At 45.5% G+C, this 19074-nt stretch overlaps 3 protein-coding genes across 8 annotated transcripts in view; all 3 read right to left on the bottom strand.

Annotated features, from left to right (window-relative positions):
* Positions 1-229: 229 nt before the first annotated feature.
* LOC115761970 (ruvB-like helicase 1) lies at positions 230-1790 on the bottom strand. The gene is made up of 3 exons (XM_030704012.1): positions 974-1790; positions 712-910; positions 230-644 (listed from the first exon to the last, which is right to left on the bottom strand). The coding sequence occupies exons 1-3, from the start codon at positions 1788-1790 to the stop codon at positions 290-292; spliced, it is 1371 nt and encodes a 456-aa protein (XP_030559872.1). The 3' UTR covers positions 230-289.
* Positions 1791-2583: 793 nt separating this feature from the next.
* Positions 2584-7241, bottom strand: LOC115761959 (glycine dehydrogenase (decarboxylating), mitochondrial). The gene is made up of 8 exons (XM_030703998.1): positions 7023-7241; positions 6786-6969; positions 6645-6723; positions 5916-6442; positions 5118-5851; positions 4646-5048; positions 3656-4582; positions 2584-3588 (listed from the first exon to the last, which is right to left on the bottom strand). The coding sequence occupies exons 1-8, from the start codon at positions 7097-7099 to the stop codon at positions 3478-3480; spliced, it is 3042 nt and encodes a 1013-aa protein (XP_030559858.1). The 5' UTR covers positions 7100-7241; the 3' UTR covers positions 2584-3477.
* Positions 7242-7401: 160 nt separating this feature from the next.
* LOC115761858 (microtubule-associated protein futsch) overlaps positions 7402-19074 on the bottom strand; it is a 36188-nt gene continuing 24515 nt past the window's right edge. For 2 of the 6 annotated variants that reach the window (XM_030703849.1, XM_030703850.1), the window contains exons 2-10: positions 18995-19015; positions 18606-18886; positions 18409-18534; positions 18231-18350; positions 17778-18169; positions 16549-16749; positions 10140-16491; positions 9603-10061; positions 7402-7779 (exon numbers count right to left, since the gene is read on the bottom strand). In XM_030703849.1, the coding sequence (XP_030559709.1) occupies positions 7657-7779; positions 9603-10061; positions 10140-16491; positions 16549-16749; positions 17778-18169; positions 18231-18350; positions 18409-18534; positions 18606-18886; positions 18995-19015 (8075 nt within the window). In that variant the 3' untranslated portion in view covers positions 7402-7656. Of the gene's footprint in view, positions 8846-8923; positions 10062-10139; positions 16492-16548; positions 16750-17777; positions 18170-18230; positions 18351-18408; positions 18535-18605; positions 18887-18994; positions 19016-19074 lie in introns of all 6 variants that reach the window. The other 4 variants (XM_030703848.1, XM_030703847.1, XM_030703851.1 and 1 more) reach the window with 4 other exon arrangements.

Below are 19074 nucleotides of genomic sequence, written 5' to 3' on the forward strand. Positions count from 1 at the left end.
AAATGTTCCTTTTGGTTTAAGTTGTCGTTGTTAAAAAAACAACGTAGTTTGGGAACAGTTTTATTGCTAATTAATAGCACCAGTTTAATTTAAAACGCATACTTGCTACATAGCTGCCATCTCTAGTTCGAGTCCAATGTACAGTAACAGCTGTCGCTCTGAGAGTAACACATTTGCTGTTTTTCAACATAGCATATCGATAAATTTAAACCATATAAACTCGATAGTTTTGCAGTTTTATTAGTAGAATGGAGCATATGGAATTGTATTTTACACGAGAGAAGTCAACTTACAACATAAACTTGTTGTTCTTTTCAGACAGATGCTTCGAGGAGCGTTTTGCATCCAAGAACAGCGAGTGCACGTCTTCAATATCCTCCTTAGATATCTGATTGCGCCCATTTACCTTGCACATCTGGTGAGCCGGTGTCAGTAGCTGCACGGCATAGCGTAGAGTTGAGCTTGTGCCAATCTCGCTGAGACGCGAAAACGCATTCTCCTCCAGCTGGAGGCCTTCGGTCTGGGCACGCAATTTGATTATCTGCTCCATGTCCGAGGTGGAATACAGAAGCGTGCGTATAATGAGCAAGCGATCGAGCAGATCCAAGGGAATACCGTGCGGTGAGACTATATCGGTTGTGCCACTGCAGGAGATCAGAAAAAAGGTTATAAATCTGACGAAAAGAAAAAAAAAGCTTTGACAAAGCTCACCGAATAACGCAGCGTCCTCGATTGGTGGCAAATATGACAATGGGCGCAATGGGCGACTCCAGAGATTTGTGCAGATAGGTGAAGGTCTCCAGATCGAGCATGTGTATCTCATCAATGAACAGGACGCCAGGCACTAGCTCAGCAATGCCCTGATCAATGTATTTGTTGACCACTTTGTTAATCTCCATGCGCAGCTTGTCTGTGAGTAGCAACAGTTAGTTAGTTATCAGGCTCAAGGAATTGCAGACTTCGGCCAATTTACCTGTGATTTCGGTTTTCTTGGGCTTCATCAGCTGGCCCATCATGGAGAGCACATCTTGGCCGCCCTGGGGGCGTGCATTGGCTACATCTAGATCATGGAGAGTGACATCCTGTATAACTTCCTTCTTCTTGTGCACATCGCCCTTGGGCAGTGGCACATACTCCTCCGTCTCCAAATCGAACTCTGTGGCAAAGGTGTCGCTGCGTCCCTGACGCTTTACGGCGCCACTGTTGGCTTCAATGTAGATGACATCGCCCACCTCGACCTTCTCCTTTTGCAGTGCATCGAAAATGCTTGGGTCGAGCTTCAGCTGCTTGGTGCCTTTGGCGGTTTTGAGACCAATAACCACGTTGCTAATGGTCTTTCCGTAACCACCCATAGGATTCTCAGTCTCCACTGGTGTCAGCTCGGTTACTTCTCCTTCGTATACTTCTTTGGTCTCGCGTATGCGCAGCCCAATGGAGCGCCGGAAATTCTCCATGAGCACTTCGGTCTTCTTGATCTCATTGCTAAATACTTCGGAGCCGACCATCGGGCAAAATGGAACCTTGTTACCCAACTCCTGTGCTATAGCCAAAGCGATGGCTGTCTTGCCGGTGCCGGGTGGGCCAGCTAAGAGCAGGGCACGGCCAGCCATTTTTTTTGATTTAATTAGATCAACCACGATGCCGGCAGCCTCGCGGGCTGCCTTCTGGCCAACCAGGCCAGCGGCGCTCTGTATGGCTGCCCCGGTCTCGTCCAGACCGAGTCCTTTCACGTGGCTGTGCGCCGCGATGCGTTGGGTGCGCACAGTGCTCTTTACTTCTTCGATTTTCATGATTTCAAAAAAATTTGAAAACCTTTAGTTGCTGTCGTACCGTTGTCGATGCAAAAGCAAGTTAATATTATTTATTGATTATACAAATTCTATAAAATGAATTTTGTTTTCCGCTGCGCACGCTTCTTTTTCTGTCACCAACACAACAACATTTGTTGTTGTCGGCATCTAACAGGCTAACATTCTCTCAAATGTTATTAACAGCGTGCCCAGAATCTTATGTCAAAGCTGCCGGTAATCGTTTTTCAGTGTGAATTATTTTCAAATTGATTTTCTTAGAATGCAGTTGTTTGAAGAACGGTGCTTTCAATTATCATCAATTTGCTGTGAAACCTGCTCTGAGTAAATTTATCAGCGGCTAACTGCTTGCATTTCACATATGTTAACAGAACAGGAGCCAAGCAGCGATATATATCGATATATCTAACATTGGCTTGCCGTAATCGACTATTATTTTTGCGCCGCTCGTTGTGAATGTTTCTATGAAGAAGAAGCAACTAGCGCCCTTAAATATTGTTTTTACTTTTTGAAAATGGGTTCATTGGAAGAAACACATAAATACTTAATGTGTGCAATGTGTGAAATGCAAAAAATTATTCTGAAATACTGTGGTTTCATAGAGATTACTGATACATTTTTAAATTTAAAATCATTAAAATGCGGCAATGTCCAGAATCGTTTTTTATTAATAGACTTCTCTACAATTGCAAATTCACTTTCCCCGTTTCTTATCAAGTTTTAAGTATATTTGATAAATTAAAGTTGTCTTAAATAGAATCATTTGTTACATAATTGTTTCGCATGACAAATAGCGAATATACATGTGATAAAATTTCCATATCTATATGTATATAAAATTGTCCAGACTTATTATTATTCTAGCACACGACCCAAACTGTATGAGTTAGGAAGTACAAATTGTAACTGGATTTACTCTTCGGGCTACAATTGCGGGTCTTCGAAAATTTCATCCGCAACTGTGATAAATTGGTAGAAAGCATATGTATGTATAAAATTTGTATCTTTACCATCCAAAAAGTTTCAAACTCATTTTGAAAGATCTTTTTAAAAATGAATATATTTCAAAATGTTCGATAATTGATCCCTCCTTGGTGTATGGGCATTATTCCTGTTTAGTCAGATTGGCCTTAAATCTATTTTAAAAACTTATTGCATAAGAACTAGAATACGTGTTTTACCAATTTTCAATAGTCCCTTCGCGGCCAAGAGGCATGAGCGAGAATAGTTTGCTTATTTTTCTTTCATTTGACCCACTTGAACATTGTCATACTTTGCAGAGGATATTACAATATTGTCACCCAATGTGAAACACTTCGAAATAGAAATGTATGTATTCTTGAACAGAATCAATACCCGAGGCGATGTAGTTAATCAGACTGTATGGCAATTCTCTTTGTATGCAATAGGGGTTTTAAGCCTTTTCTGTGTCCTTTTGTTTTTGAATGGGAACAATCATTCGGCAATAAAGCGTCAGTACAAAAACTTTCTAAGATATACATATATCTGCAAGGGTTAATAGACGTGCTTTCATGATTTTAACTACAAAATAATTTAATTGTGATGCATAGAATGAAGAAAAAAACTTAGCCTGGGCAAAGCCGGGTAATGGGCCGTTAGTATTTATACAGGTTTATTTCCTTATTAAGGTAGAGTCTATTCAATTTGATTACAGGTCTGGCAGGATGGGAGGACACGTGCATACCAAATGCTTGTCGCCGTAGGCATCGTCGATTCTTCCCACAGTAGGCCAAATTTTTGCATCGGGCTTCACAAACAACTGAAGGATAATATTAGTAAAGTCAGTTATGTATGGAAATATATTGTGTTATGTGTTTTACACTTACAGCTGGGAAGGCAGCCTGCTCACGTGTGTAGGGGCGGTTCCACTTATCCGAAATGACCTGGGCCTGTGTGTGCGGGGCCATTTTGAGCGGATTGACGGTTTTGTCCATGCGTCCTTCCTCAATTTCGGTAATCTCTTCTCGTATGGATATCATCGCGTCGCAAAAGCGATCCAACTCCTCCTTGTCCTCGGACTCAGTTGGCTCGATCATCAGCGTGCCGGCCACGGGCCACGACATAGTCGGGGCATGGAAACCATAGTCCATTAGCCGCTTAGCCACATCGACTGCCTCAATGTTGGCCGACTTCTTAAGATCTCGTATGTCGAGTATGAACTCATGGGCCACCAGCTGTGAGTTCTCCGCCTTGTAGAGTGTTTTGTAGTGCTCCTCCAAGCGCTTGGACATGTAGTTTGCGTTAAGAATAGCAACTTGAGTGGCTCTTTTCAAGCCACGACTACCCATGAGCTTTATGTATGACCATGAGATAGGGAGAATTGCCGAGCTGCCAAAGGGCGCTGCGGAAACGACACCAAAGCTGTGCTCCTCGCTGCTAAGTGGACTGATGACAGGGTGTCCAGGCAAATACGGTGCCAAGTGTGCTTTGACACCGATTGGACCCATACCAGGACCTCCACCGCCATGTGGAATGCAGAAAGTCTTGTGCAGATTCAGATGGGACACGTCGCTGCCATAGTCGCCTGGCCGACACAGACCCACCTGGGCGTTCATGTTGGCTCCGTCTAGATACACCTGACCACCATGCTTGTGCACCAATGTGCAAATATCCGCAACTGTTTCTTCAAAAACTCCCATGGTGGAAGGATACGTAATCATCAGGCAGGATAGCTCGTGGGCGTGCTCCTCAACTTTATCGCGTAGATGAGCCATGTCAATGGAGCCATTTGAGAGGATGCGTATTGGCTCCACCTGTAAACGATAGACAATGGGCTCTGTTTAAAATTATTAATTGCTAAGCAGTCGCGGAGTTACCTTCATGCCGGCCATTTGAGCAGAAGCTGGATTCGTACCGTGCGCGGAAACAGGAATCAGGCAGATGTTGCGATGGCCTTCGCTGCGGTGCTCATGGTAGCTCCTAATAGCACGCAAGCCAGCGTACTCGCCCTGAGCGCCAGAGTTAGGTTGAAAAGATATATTATCATAGCCGGTGATTTCACACAGATCCTTCTCCAGTTCCTTGAACATTTGATGAAAACCCTGAGCTTGCTCAACGGGTGCAAAGGGATGGATGTCTGTGAAATGGCGGAACGAGCAGGGTATCATCTCGGTCGTTGAGTTGAGTTTCATGGTGCAGGAGCCTAGTGGTATCATGGAGTGCACCAGTGAAATGTCCTTGTTCTCCAGTTTCTTCATATACCGCACCATGCGGGACTCGCTAAGGGAAAATGATCTGTTAGGTCGTAAATTGTCAAGGGTTGAGTCTGGCTTGAAAACCAGACGTTACCTGTGATAGCTGTTGAAAATGGGATGCTGCAGGAAAGGCGATGTACGCAGAAACTTGGAGTTCTCAATAGAATTTTTAAGCACGTCCTTGCGTGCCAGCAGCTCCTCCACCGTTGTTGGTGCCTTGAAGGTCCACAACAAATCGTTCACATCTGCTACACTAACCGTCTCGTCCAGAGCCACGCCCACTGTGCCGTCGGACAAGTAACGCAGATTGATGCGTTTGTGGTCGGTTCGCTCCTTGAGGTCCTCCAGTGAAAGATCCGCCGAGAGCCTCACACGTAGCGTATCAAAGAAGTTTTTGTTAATTACCTCATGGCCAGCCTCCAGCAGACCCGTCTGCAGAGTTAGCGCAAAGTGGTGAATGCGATTAGCAATTGCCTTGAGACCTTCCGGACCATGGTAAATGGCATACATGGCCGACATATTTGCAAGCAACGCCTGGGCTGTGCAAATGTTACTGGTGGCTTTGTCCCGGCGGATGTGCTGTTCGCGTGTTTGCAGAGCCAATCGATAGGCATCGTTGCCGTCCATATCGCGGGTGACGCCAATCATGCGACCTGGCATTAGACGCACCAGGTTCTGCTTGCAGGCAAAGAACCCAGCATGTGGGCCGCCATACCCCAGGGGCACGCCGAGGCGCTGGGATGTGCCGATGGCGATGTCCGCACCGAACTCGGCAGGCGGACGAAGCAGAGTGAGGGACAGCAAGTCGGTTGCCACAACTACTAGCGTCTGGCAGTGAAAAACGGGATAGTTAAGAATAAGTAATTCGTAATTAATCTTGGGCAGAACTTACGCCATTTTTGCGAGCAAGAGCTGCAATGTCCTCGAAGTCTTTGACGTCACCAAACGTATCTGGATACTGCAGCAGGATGCCAGCCAGCTCGCGGCTGGGAAGATCTGCCTGCTCGATAGGACCCACAACAATATCGAGCTCCAAGGCTTCAGCGCGCGTCTCCACCACCGACAAAGTCTGCGGATGCACTTTGTTTGACAAGTAAAGCTTCCTGCGCTTGTTGTGTCGTGTGGCCAGGCACATGGCCTCTGCGGCAGCAGTGCCTTCGTCCAGCAGCGAGGCGTTGGCTACATCCAGACCGGTGAGCTCGGAAACAAGAGTCTGATAGTTGAGCAACGATTCGAGGCGACCTTGGGCAATCTCTGGCTGATAGGGCGTGTACTGTGTCGTCCATCCGGGATTCTCGAAAATGTTGCGCACTATCGTATGGGGCACATGGCAATTATGGTATCCCATGCCAATGTAGGAGCGCCACAGCTGATTCTTGAGCGAAATATCACGTATGCGTCGTATCAGCTCGTGCTCGTCTGTAATGTGACCGGTTGGAAAAATATTTAGAGTCAATCGCCAGTCAACGACAGCCGTAGAGACCAGCAGCAGATAAGAGCGAGCTGGCGGACCTATTGAACCAGACTTATCGCTTATCACCACACAAACACACGCCAGGGGGTCCCGAGCTGGCAAGTGTCGGCGTAGTTGCCTATTTTTAAAGACATTTCCACTACTTACTTAGAGGCTTGTCTAGGCTTAGATCCCGCTTTAATTGTATGCTCTGTGGTACGGCCTTCTCGGTGAGCTCTGCCAAGGACTGTGTTGAAAGAGGGTTAGATCCTGCGCTAGTCTCGTCATTTTTGTATTATAGAGGCTTACCTTAAAGCCCAGGGTATCGAGCATGGCAACAACATCCGTCTTACGTGGGCCAATGTGGCGACTAGGAAAGTCAGACTTGGTGGGAAAAAGTACGTCCTCCACGGATGTGGTTGCCAGGCAGCGATTGTGAAGCCTCAGCACTAAGCTACAGCTGCGTTTCGTCACAAGCCGTTGCATTTTCGAGCTATAAACGGCCAACTGATCTACAGTATTAAATGATATAGTAAAGATAGCTACGATGCTTTAGCTGCTCTCTCCTGGCACGTCCAATTTTCACGGCTGTCAACCAGCGACTGTTCGACTAGTTCGTCCATTCAAGCTGATAGAGCGCCGCTTGGACTTATCGCTTGCCAATAAAGATGCTGCCGGACTCTCAGAGCAGGGCCACAGAGCGGCTGGATTGGAGGTGGGTATGTTTTCGGATCCCAGACCCAATAGAAACAATTTTTAATGCGTACATGCATTCAATGCATTACATATTTATTTGTTTGCTTTTTCTATTTAAATCAAAACATTACAACGTTTTGTAACAAAAATATTTCGTATCCAATATTTTGACAAATTTCCAACATTAACAAATAAATATTACAAAAGTTTTAACAACAAGAATCCACATACATACAAAACGGAAAAATAACATTATAAATATAAACTTTTTGCATATTTTTCTTCTGTTGTTCATGAACTGAACTGAAGCCCGTAACTTTTTCTGACTACCTTTTAAAGCATATATGTTGTTTCCTCGATTTGTTAACAATTGCGTAATTAATGTTATAATATTGTTACTGACAGAACCATATAGCAACATATATATGTATATATATATATATATATATATATCGATCTATATAAATGAACTCAGATTGTGTCTTCATAACATTTTTCTAATCGTTTTGATTAACTTTTTGTTTCTTTGCTTGGTGTAGTAATAATTCTTGAAGCCATTTTTGTTAGCCATTTTTGAACTGGTTTTTCCATAATTGAAATTCTCGAACTGCAAGTGTATGCATGTATAATATGTTTATATATATGTATATATATAATTGTAATATAAGCATTTATTTGTATATGTGTACATATTCAACTATTGTTAACGGCTGCTTTCTGTCAGTCAATGAACATTTCAAACGTTCCAACTAACGCGTCATTATTGTGGTTTCATATAATAAATATTACAAAATTGAAATTCTTTGAAGAAATATTGTAATTGTAATTGTCATTGAGTGCCCAGTAAAGAATTCAATTAGACACAACTCTTAAAAGATTCATAGCTTTAGTAATGCTTTTAGTAAGTATTTCAAGTATTCCGTATGTATAATGCTCGTATGTAAGCGTTATTTTGTATAAAAATCGTTTCGGTTCTTTCTATGATCAGCTACTTGGATTGGTGCCTTGAATGCAGATGAGGTAATTGCAATTCGCAAGAAGCCAGAATGGTTTAGTGCAAGAGTTTTCTTAAAATTCTGATGTGTATATAATATAGATTTTGTTGGTTATATTTGTAGTTAAAGGTGCCCATAAGTATGTTTTTTGTTTTTGTTTTTTTTTTTTTTTTTTTTTTGGTATGTGTAAGAACTATTAAGGTTTATGTGTATATTGCTTGAGGGTTTCAAAGTTATCTTTTTGTAATAATTGCAACGCGTAAATTTGTAAGCATAAAGTAACTTGTTTGAGCTTGTGCTGCGGGCTGAGAATGTGGCATGCTTAGATGATGATAGCCTTTGCTTAAAGGAGGATGCCCTATGGCTTATCTGGCTCACATGAGTTGTAGTTCGAGCTGTAACCACTCTTGTGCTGATGCTGACCCAGGGAAGCACTGCCATTGCTGCCCAGGCCACCAGGCAAGGGGTTTATCAAGGGTTCTCGCAATGTAAATGTCATCATGGGATTGTAGACGCCAGTGGAATATGTTTGCAAGCTGGAGCTAAGGCTAGAGACGCCAGAGGTGGTTACCGGATCGCTTAAGCGACTCGTAAATGAGCTAGTGAAATTGTAGGGCGCAAATGCCGATGCTGTTGTGGTAGCAATTCTGGTGGAAGCATGACTGCTCGGTGTAGAAGCTTGACCGAGAGCACTTGAATATGGGATGCCTGTGCTCGTGCTGGTGGTGAGAATGTTATCACAGCTGCTGCGCAAGCGCAGATCCGAAGCACTACCGCCTGGAGAGGCACCGAGCTGGGGAGCAATAGCGCTGCTCGAAGCTGGAGCTTCGCAAGCTGTATGGGTGGTGAGATATGAGTAGTTGCTGCTGCTGCCCGCATAGCTACGGGACATGTGGGGTGAGTAGCTGCTTGAGGTGGTCACATCGAGCATGGGGTCATGGCTATATTTGTGAACAGTCAGAGTGTCGGGGATATCGCTGTAGCTTTTGGTCGTTGCCGACGGAGAGACAATGGGTGAATGGCTTGCAGGACGCGGTAGTGTTTGCTTCTCAATTTGCCTCTCCGTTAGAAAGCGATCGTAGAAGGTCGAGGTGACGGTGGTGTGCCGAATCTCTAGCTTTGCTGGCTGGTAGACGGGCGTATTGGAACGCGATGGCCTGTTCGGGTCATAGGGCTGGCGATAGGGCGATATGGGCCTAGGAAAGCTGTCAACGGTCGGGTTCGCTGTTGTAGTGTTGTATCGTGTGGCTGTTGTTCTTGACTCATATGGCGAGCTCAATGGGGACTTGCAGGCCGAGCGTTTGTCGTCAGCGTATTTGGCGCAGGTTTCTTCTAGTTGTCTATCTACTTTATGAAACTTAGTTAAACTATTGCAGCTACTTAGTTCGCTACGATTATCGTCTAAATAATTTGGCAACATATTATCACGTCTTACCCTACTACTTTCCCGTTCCTCTAGCTCCTCCGCCTCCCGTCGGCGTCGCGGCGAGAGTTCCCTGCTAATATCTCTATGCGAACGATGATGCGGCGGACTGGTGGCAAGCAGTGGACTGCTCGGGCGCATGGACTCCACGGATCCCAGTGAGCGATGCTCTGAGCTAATGCGTATGGCAGGTGTATAGTCACTATAGCGCTGCGTTCCACGTCCTCGACTCTCGCTTCGACTGTGTGTCAGATCTTCTGCTGAGCTCTTTTTACTGGCAAAGTGCAATGAATCCGAAAACAAAGAGTCAATATACCGCTGACATTTCTCCTTCTGATACGACTTCTCCTCGCACAAGCTGTCAATGGACTTGATGCTGTTCTTAATGGAACTCAGACGTTCGTTGATGTTGTCTCCAGTACGCAGCGGGACGCCTGTGTGCGTTCCTGTACGAGTGATGGGCGATGTTTCCTTAAAAAGAGGGAATTATTGATAAACAGGGAATTATTTAAAAAGCTTATTCATATGCTGCACTCATCAATCACTTACCCGCATTAGGCGACTGCCTAGGGCGTCGAGTCCCTCAGAGCTTGCGGCAGCGGCCGCTGCGCCGCTGATGTAGCTGCGACTAGCTGATGCTGAGGCTGACGGCTGATCTGCAAGAGTCTTCTTAAGAATACGTTGTAGAATTTTAGAATTCTCCTCCATAAAGCTTAAAACATAATTTGTGTTGCCCACCATTCGTTCGCGTGACTTGGGTCGCCACGAGTCCTCGTAGTAGTCCTCGTCCTCATCGCGAAATCGAATGACCTTAGGGCTAGTAGGCCGATACGAAGTCGTCTCTTCGCGCCGATAGTATTCTTCATTCTCGTCCCGTCTCATTGCTGACTTGGGCGTTGTGGGCGCTTGGCGTCGGGGACTTTGCTCGCGTGACTTGGCTGCTTTGAATTCCTCGTAGGAAACCGAAGGCGAAACCACATCCTTGAGTTTTTGATTGAATTCTTTGTAGTCTTTTTGGGTCTTGAAATCAAAGCATTGCTCCTTCTCTAGTGCAAGAATGCGTTTATCAAGTTCTTCGGCAGTGGGTGGCTCCGGTTTATTCGGCGAGTAGACTAAGCACTCCAGGCTGTGTACCGGGGTCTTGGGTAGCTGATCATCTAACATTTTCTTTCGCTTGATATCATCGATGGTGGGTGAACGGGAACGTGACTTATGACGGGCAGGCGACTTCAATTTCTCGTCTAGGAGGCGTATGCGGTGCTCCAGCTCCCCGGTAGTCGGTATTTCACTGTCGTCCGGACTCGGATCCAGCAGCATTTCTAGCGGATGAATTGGTGGCTTTTTACTGGGGTCATTCTTGCGCTTAGCTAGATTGTCTTTGGACTTGGAACGCACCAAATCAAGTACACGATATTTGTATTCCAAGTCATCAGAGATTGGCAGATCATCTATGTGCCTCTGGCGACGAGCAGGAGATGTGTAGGGACTCTTTTTATTGACGGTGCGCGATGGTGATGTGTGCGGTGTCTTTTGTCCTTGGCGTGTCGGTGAAGTGTAAGGCGATTTTGTGGCACTCCTTTCCTTACGTGAAGGCGAAACATGTGGTGACTTGGTCACTGACTTGCGAGCTGGTGACGTAAATGGTGATTTTGTATTCTGTTTACGTGCTGGACTGCGGGAACGTTCGACGACCGGAGATGTCTCTCCTGCCACAGGCACGTCGTCCTCTAAGCCCTTGCCTTCGCATACCTCAATGTACTTGTTTAGGTCCTTCTCATGCGATAGCGAGTACTGCAGTTTGATCTTGCGCTCGATTTCCGTCAGTCTCTGCTCTACATCGATCTTCTCGACGTCCTCAAGTAGTTTGATTTGACGCTCGAGTGAGCGAAAGCGGGCCTCTAGCTCTTTAGTGGACGGCAGATAGACTGTTTTTCGTTTTAAATGATGCTTAACTGGATTCGGACCCCAATCATAGTTGGGCTCATTTTCGACGGTCTTTTCTTCCTTCTGCTCTGCTGGTTCCTGGTCCGGCTTACGACTGGTAAAGTCTTCAATTTCTTTGCTCAAATCGGATATGGCTTGAGCCTGCTCAATTTGCTCAGCAGACGACTTGTTCTCTGCGTGAACTAGTTTACCATCTTTGGATTTAACAAGATTGCGATCGTTCAGCTGCTTTTCAAGTGCTTGAAACAGTCCCTCAAGTTCTTCAGTATTGGCTCGGGTCAAACGGCGAACTTTCAAGGCTTTTGGTTCATTATCCATTAAAAGTACCACGGTTTTGTTATTAGCATCCACGGGCCCAATATCACTAGAGTTAATAACAAGATTAGCTGATGGCTCTTTGGTTGATTCTTCATCTGATTTAAGATTTTTCTCAACAGCATCTGATTTCTCAACATCTACTTTTAGGGGCACACCTTGAGCAGGAGTAGTTGAAGTTTTTTCCTGGTCAGTCGGTGGATGTGTTTTTTCTTCCACTTTGTTTTCTTCTTTGTCTACATTAGCTGCAACTTTTTGTTCTTCTTTGATTGTTTTTTCTGTGTCGGTCTCTTTGTTACGAGTTTGGGCAGTTTCTTCATTTTGTAAGGTTTTAGATTCCTTAACAGTCTCAGGCTCAGAAGTTCCCGCCGTTGCTAATGGAGCCTCCTCCAACTTTTCAGCTTCGTCACACTTGACGCTCTGATTGTGACTATCTTTTTCCTGCTTTCGACAAGTCTCACTCTCTTCGCTTTGCTCGGAAGGCTGCACCAACACATCCTCAATAGTAAACTCGGGTTCAGAGATTATGGTTCCGTTTCTTGCACGCTCTTCACTTAACTGCTGTTCCAGTTGTTCCAATCTTCGTCTCAAATCATCTGTTGTTAGCTCTGCTTGCGGCTTCCTGTGGTCGCTGTCTTTGTTGAGAAGCATTTTAATGTTAATGCTTATATTGATGGGTTTGTCCGACTCCTCTAGCTCACTGAAGTTCTGTGTGTAGCGCACCAGCTCCTTGCCAGTTTCTATGTCAGTGCTAAGTTGCCGGGGAGAATTGTCGTCGTCGTCGGTATTTTGTGGAACCTTTTCCTGTTGTTTTTCTTTTTCACGAATAGCTTCCAGCAACTTGAGACTGTTCTCGCTCAGTTGCTTCTCTAGGGCCAGAACACGCTCTTCCAGTTGGGCCTCCGCTTGGTGCGAGGTGCTCGGCTTGTCATCATAACTACTCATCCTCGATGCAACTTCGGAATCACTTGCACAGCGCTGCTTGTAGAATTTCTTGTACAATTTCTTTTCCAAGAATTGTAAACGATTTTCCAGATCAGCCCTTGAAGGCAAATCGGAGAAACGACGAACCATTCGCTGCGCTTGCCAGGGTTCGTAATTTCCCGATCTGTAGTAAGCGGTGTTTGCAGGTGCTTCCGATGTCTCATCGCCCATTGGTGTAGGTCGCTGTTGCAGCTGTCGCTGTTGTTGTAGGTGCTTTCGCTGGGGATTAATTTCGCTGGGTTTTAAATTCTCCTCGCCCGGTGACAGACCTTGCATTTTGCTTTGCAGCTCTTCAATGAGAGCGCGCTGCTGATGCTTTCTTGGATCTATGGTGATTCTATGGTCTGGCGGTGGTGGAAGCGGTGGGGCTTCAGGTATATGTGCCTCGATGGCGACATCTACATGACGAGGAGGCGACTTTATCTTTGGCTCTGGATTTGTTTCATTTTCTTTCTTATCCTTGGCATGCAACGCTTCATAGCGGCTCTCCAAGTTCTCAGTTGTGGGTGGTTGTTTTCTAGCTGGCTTCGGATCTTCCTCTGAGTCATCTAATTCTGCAATAACTTCCTGCTCAATACGTTCTAATGCCTCGTTTACAGTTTCGTTTTGGCCGGTAATGTTATTTTTGCTACTCATGCGGCGCTTCAGCCTTTCATAACGTTGATCCAGATCCTCCATAGAGGGAGGCTCAGAGGCTCGCCTTTTACTCAGCTCTTTAATATTTGCGTTCTCTGGCAGCTTAGTCTCAAGATCTGATTTTAATTCTGATTTGGCAGTTAATTTAACTGCATTAGTTTCGGTTGACAAAAGTTTGTTAGCTGTCTCGCAATTGGTCTCAAATGCTTTACGCTTTTCGTCTTTGTCTTCCGTTACTACAGCTGCCTCTTCTTCAACAGTCAATGATGTACTTATGGCCCTTACTTTATCGTCAAACGCTTTGATTGATTTTCGAGTATTTTCCTCATTTTCATCTTTTGCAACATTCTCCCCTTCAATAAGTTGTTTTCTCTTTTCTGGCTTTGCTTCATTCGCGCTGGAAGTGCTGCCGCACTCAGCTTCATCCTTCGACTCTAGTTTGGAGATGCTGCGCTGCTTTTCCAAGGCATTGAAACGTTTTTCCAGCTCCTCTGTTGAAGGTGGCGTTTTACGCTTGACTACCTCCACTTCCTTCTTTTCCTCTATACTTGATGTTTCTTTGCTCTTCTCAAGCTTGGCTTTTCCGTTTTGGTGTGCAGATTCGTCCGTATTTGGTGTTACAGTTTTTTCTGCAACATGCGCACTTTCTTTATCTTCGGTTTTGTGCCCTTTACCTTGAGAACTTTTCGGATCATTCGCATTTGGTGGATCTGTGTTCTCGTTTTGACTCGCTTTCACTGTTATTTCCTCGTTTTTAACATTATCAAATGCTCCTGCTGGCGCCTCAGACACATTTCTTGACTGATTTTTATTATGCTCTAGTCCATCATCTGGGGGCTCTTTTTTCGCTTTTGCTGGACTGTTTTTTTGAACACTTATTCTTCGTTCTAATTCATTATAACGATCTTCGAGCTCGGCTGTTGAAGGCAGTTTTTTAAGGCGTGGTTGTTCTGATTCTTGAGGACTTCTAGATTCCTTTATATGGACTGTGTCGCTTAGATTGGCAGGTTGTTGTGTACCCGTAAGTGATTCTTCTGATTTATGCAGCTTGCTAGTTTTTTCGCTAGCATTTCCCTCTTTTGAGCTGCTACCAGCCGTTTGTTCCTGATCAGTAAGCTCCACGGGAGTCTTGGTATTTGATTCACTTGAACTCATTTGTTTTGTCAAGGCATTAAAACGTATTTCAAGATCGGCTGTAGAGGGTATGCGTTCTGGCTTCTGAAAGCACTCGACATTAAGTTCAGATTCTTCTAAACGTTGTTTCTCAGCACTAAGCTGATTTTCCAGCGTATTGTAGCGCTCCTCCAAGGCCGCAGTGGTCGGTATGTACTTTGTACACTCTACGTTATCACTTTGCCGTTTGGGTTTCTCCTGACTGAGTCGTCGCTCCAGCGCCTGAAATCGTTCTTCTAGTTCAATCGTCGAGGATCTGGTCAGTGTTTTACGTCTGGGATCTCGACGTTTACTGCAGGCACTACTTATAATCACAGGTAATGGACCCTTCTTCTGTGTTTCTATCGTCATGTTTAGCAACTCTTTGTAATCATCTTTGTTTTCGCCTGGAATATTGTCATCGCGTATTTGGGGCGTGTCAGATATCAGTTCTGGTGTGGGGTTGTCTTCCAGGTCGAATGGCAAAGCCTTTGCTATATGTTCAGTACATTGGCCTTCTACAAGAGAACGCTGGTGTTCTCCGGAAGTATTCCCTTCCGAATCCTCAACGCATAAGGAATATGCAAGCTCCAGTCGCTTCGGACGCTCCACACTATTCACACGCTCAAAATACTGATTGATAACGCCATCTTTACTAACATCGTAGCGACTTGTTGGGATTTCTTCTTTCGCTTCCATCCTGCGTGCAGAACCACCAGCATCTGCTGGATTAACCGATTCGGTATCTGACATTACATATATTGATTTGGGCGTAGACAGTGGACTAATGCTGACCGTGCTTAGGCAGGTTGCAATGTCCGGTAGTGGTGTCAGCTGCAAATTGCTGGTGATTGATGGAGCGTTTGCTTCCACTTCCAACGGAGCCACTTTGCTGGAGGCCAGATCACATGCTACCTGCGCCCAATCTAAGTCCCGGGCATAGCCAAAACGATCACTTTCCGTGGCACTGTCCTCCTCCTCTTTGGGCACCGGCTCCTTTTCATCGCCGCTGTCTGTTCCCATTAGCATGAATGGTATTTCATGTGTACTAGGCGCCCATGATTTGGGTCTCTTTCGCTCTACACTAGGATCTCGCAATGTTGCCAGTTTGGGCTTTTCTTTGAGCTTACGCGCCAGCTTTGCTTTGCGTTTGGGACTCTGCTCCATTGATTTGGGATCATCGTCATCGCACAGACTGGTGTCTGTGCTAGAGCCATCTTTTTCATCTGCTTCCTGTTCACCATCGCTGTCCTCACTGTACGAGGAGCTATCGCTTTTGCCTAAGCGCGATCGCAACTTCTGTGACTTAACCATTTTGGCATCAACTTCATCCCGCAACATAGCCGCGCGATCCGCTTTTATCTCCTTCCACGTTAGACTGTCCCGTCGTTGCCGTGTGGCATCCGTATCCCGCCAAAGCAGCGTCTCCCCGCGTCGTAGCTGCCTCTCTCCTGCCGCTGGCGGCTTGCTATGCAGCACCGCTGGGAGAGAGGGCTTGCGAGCTGGCGGTATGGCACCCAGAGGTGCACCTACACGTTTGCCTTTGTTTGTAATTATGGCTGGGCGGCCAAGGAGCAACTGATTGACCGGCAACTGATTGGAAGCCGTTTGACGCGTTGAAGTGGCTGTGGTGCAAGCGGTAGTCAGTATGACATGGGCCTGCTTCTGACGCTCGCGCAGACGATCATACTGCTTCTTCAGTAACGATATGTCCAATGCCAGGCGATCCTTCTGCTCTGTCTGTGGCTTACCTGCCCCAGAAGAGCCGGTTCCCATAGAGCCGCGCCTGCCCCAGTTCAAACCCCATACTGTGGCCACCGCTAGACGTGACTCGTCGTCTGAGTGCGTGTCTTCGTCGTCATAGTAGAGTCTGTAAAGTAAGTATGATTTGTAGCTGCAGCTAAGGAATTCTCAAATTTGCTCTTACTGTAATCCCTGCTTGTTGCCCATTGGCGCAATGTTATACAGATGCTTGTCCCTCAGATGCTTGATATCGGCTATAGGTCCCAGCTGCACCACCTTCTCTATCAGGCCATTGGAATCAATGAGATGTCCATTCAGAAGCTCGTTGGAGAAGGAGCCCATTTTGCCATAAAAGTCATCAGCAGTGCGTGCATTTAAAACTCGCCTGTAAACACGCAGATAATACATTTTCATGAGATTAAAAGCAAATAAGAGTGTTCTGTTCTGGTGTGCCCGACTAGGTGTTAGCCTGAGCCCGCATTATGGAAAAAAATTGTATTTTTACGATATTCGAGGTAAGGGTTGGGTTTTGTAGTACATCTATATCTCGTTAACAACTCCGAAATATGCTTAAAATAAAATTTCGTTTTCATGGAAACGGGGCCACTTTTTTATGTTATGGAATATGTTGACTATGTTAACCAACATTTTATGTTTCTAGTTATTATAGTTGCTAGCTAATATAGACGCGTTCATACATATGAATGGATGGACGGACAGGTGGACATGGCTAGATCAATTGATGATCGCGAATATATTAACTTGAAGGGTTCTGCCTTTGCTCAATGGGTCCAGGGTACAAGAAATTCTTAAATTAGAAGAATTTTATTCAAACCGTTTTTTGTATTTGTGTGTACGTATGTATAGAAGGTAACGAGAATGATTGTAAAGGTAGCTTGGCGCTAGGTTCAGGGGACTAGAAGACTTTCACTAGTCAAAAATATGGTTAAGTTCAATGAAATTCCGGGCTCAAATCGGTTTGAACCAAGCCCGGATCAATTATTCAGCAACCTATCCTTGCCTAAACCAAGGAGTGCTTTTTAATTTCATATCACTTAAAAAAAGAGCAAAACGACCTCATATTTGACGACATAAGACAAGAAATGCGTCTTTAAATCGGCTACACATTTCATAAACATTAAAATAATAAAATCTGCAAGCGCTTACAAAACTGAAATAAATGGAAAAGTCTGTTGGCATTTAGGCTGAAAATTGCAGCACACAACTTGTTTCGACAAACAGGAAAATTGCATTTGGCAAGCGAAAAAACTTTTGGCAAACGATAGCAACCTTGCGCCTGCCTTGACACAATTTTGAGCCTGAAAGCCACTAGAAAACAGACGCCGAAACTGACGCCTGAGTTTCCACCCCCAAATTTGAGCCATTGCGCGACTCATCCACCCCACTACTCACTCTTCTAGCAGACTCCATAGAACTAGGGCCGTGCGTAGCAGCACATCACTGCCCTCAATGAGCACCAGATCCCAAACACGGAGAACACAGGACATCGGCAGGCAGGTACAGAACATGGTGAGGAACCACTGCATGGTGAATACGTTGGTGAGCGGCGGCTCGTAGGCATTCTCCATAGGTCCCTGTAGTCGCTGCAGATGCTTGGCCAAACGGGGTAACTTTGTTTGCATTAATTCCCGAAAGACACCCATGTCCGCTTGGAGGCCACCCATAGAGCCGTAGAAATAGCCTGTGGGCAGCACGCCCTCTACCAAATATATCATGACCTTCATGGACTCCTCCTCTTCCTTGTCCATCACTTGCAGTATTAACGCGCCCAGCATGTTGAAGCCCTGCGAGGCGAAAGCTGTTGTCAATATTTGAACATCACCCAAAAAATGCCGGGACACTTACTTGACAGTAGCCCACCTCTGGATTGTATCGTGCATAGCCGAGCAGTATGCGCTTGAGTTTTGCCTGGTTGATGGAGCCTGCGGGACCTGTGCATAAATTGGAGCCAGTGCGGTGCAGATCCTAATGGAAAACAGTTAGCGGATTCCAGTTGGCTTGAGCAGAGCTAATTGCCTCTTACCTTAACGATCTGAATGCCCAGCTCCTCATCATCCTCACGCCACTCCTCGCAGAAGCACTTGTCGCGTTGCTGTGCCCAGTCCACATTTTTCGACTTCAGATACTTATCCGCCAACGAGAGCCACAGCTGAGGGACCAAAGGCATGAGAATAATCAGAATACCAAAGGACATGGCTGTGCTAGCTTGCTACTATTTACCTTGCGCCGAAACTCTGGCGGGGTGCCGCCTGGCAAGCGTGCCACCAACTTCATGGCATGCAGCCATTGATTATAATCTGAGGCAGCATCATCCGCACCAGCATCAGCGGTGGAGGCCGGCGTAGAGCTCAGCATGTTGTTGTTGTTGCGACTGCGGCTGGGGGCTTTGCAGTAGCCGCTGTTGTTGTTGTTGTTATTGCTCGTGCTGCTAGTGGGTGAGGTTAGGCTGACTTTCGGTGGCGGTGGTGAGAGACTAAAGCGCATTTTAGGCCGTGCATCGTCTGTAAAAGTTGTCAAATTAAATTGTTTATTAGCTGCTTTTAAATATTGGCCACTCTTTGTAATAAGTAAATTGTTTTCTTTGGCTATTTCTGTCTGGCATCACTTACAATATCCGTGCAGTATGCAAACTTTACCCAAGAATATTTATAAATAGTTAAAAAGATTTTGTATGGCATATAAGTACGGT

The sequence above is a fragment of the Drosophila novamexicana genome, unplaced genomic scaffold (genome assembly GCF_003285875.2).
Source record: "Drosophila novamexicana strain 15010-1031.04,08,12 unplaced genomic scaffold, DnovRS2.1 tig00000512-arrow-arrow-pilon, whole genome shotgun sequence".
Lineage (NCBI taxonomy): Eukaryota > Metazoa > Arthropoda > Insecta > Diptera > Drosophilidae > Drosophila > Drosophila novamexicana.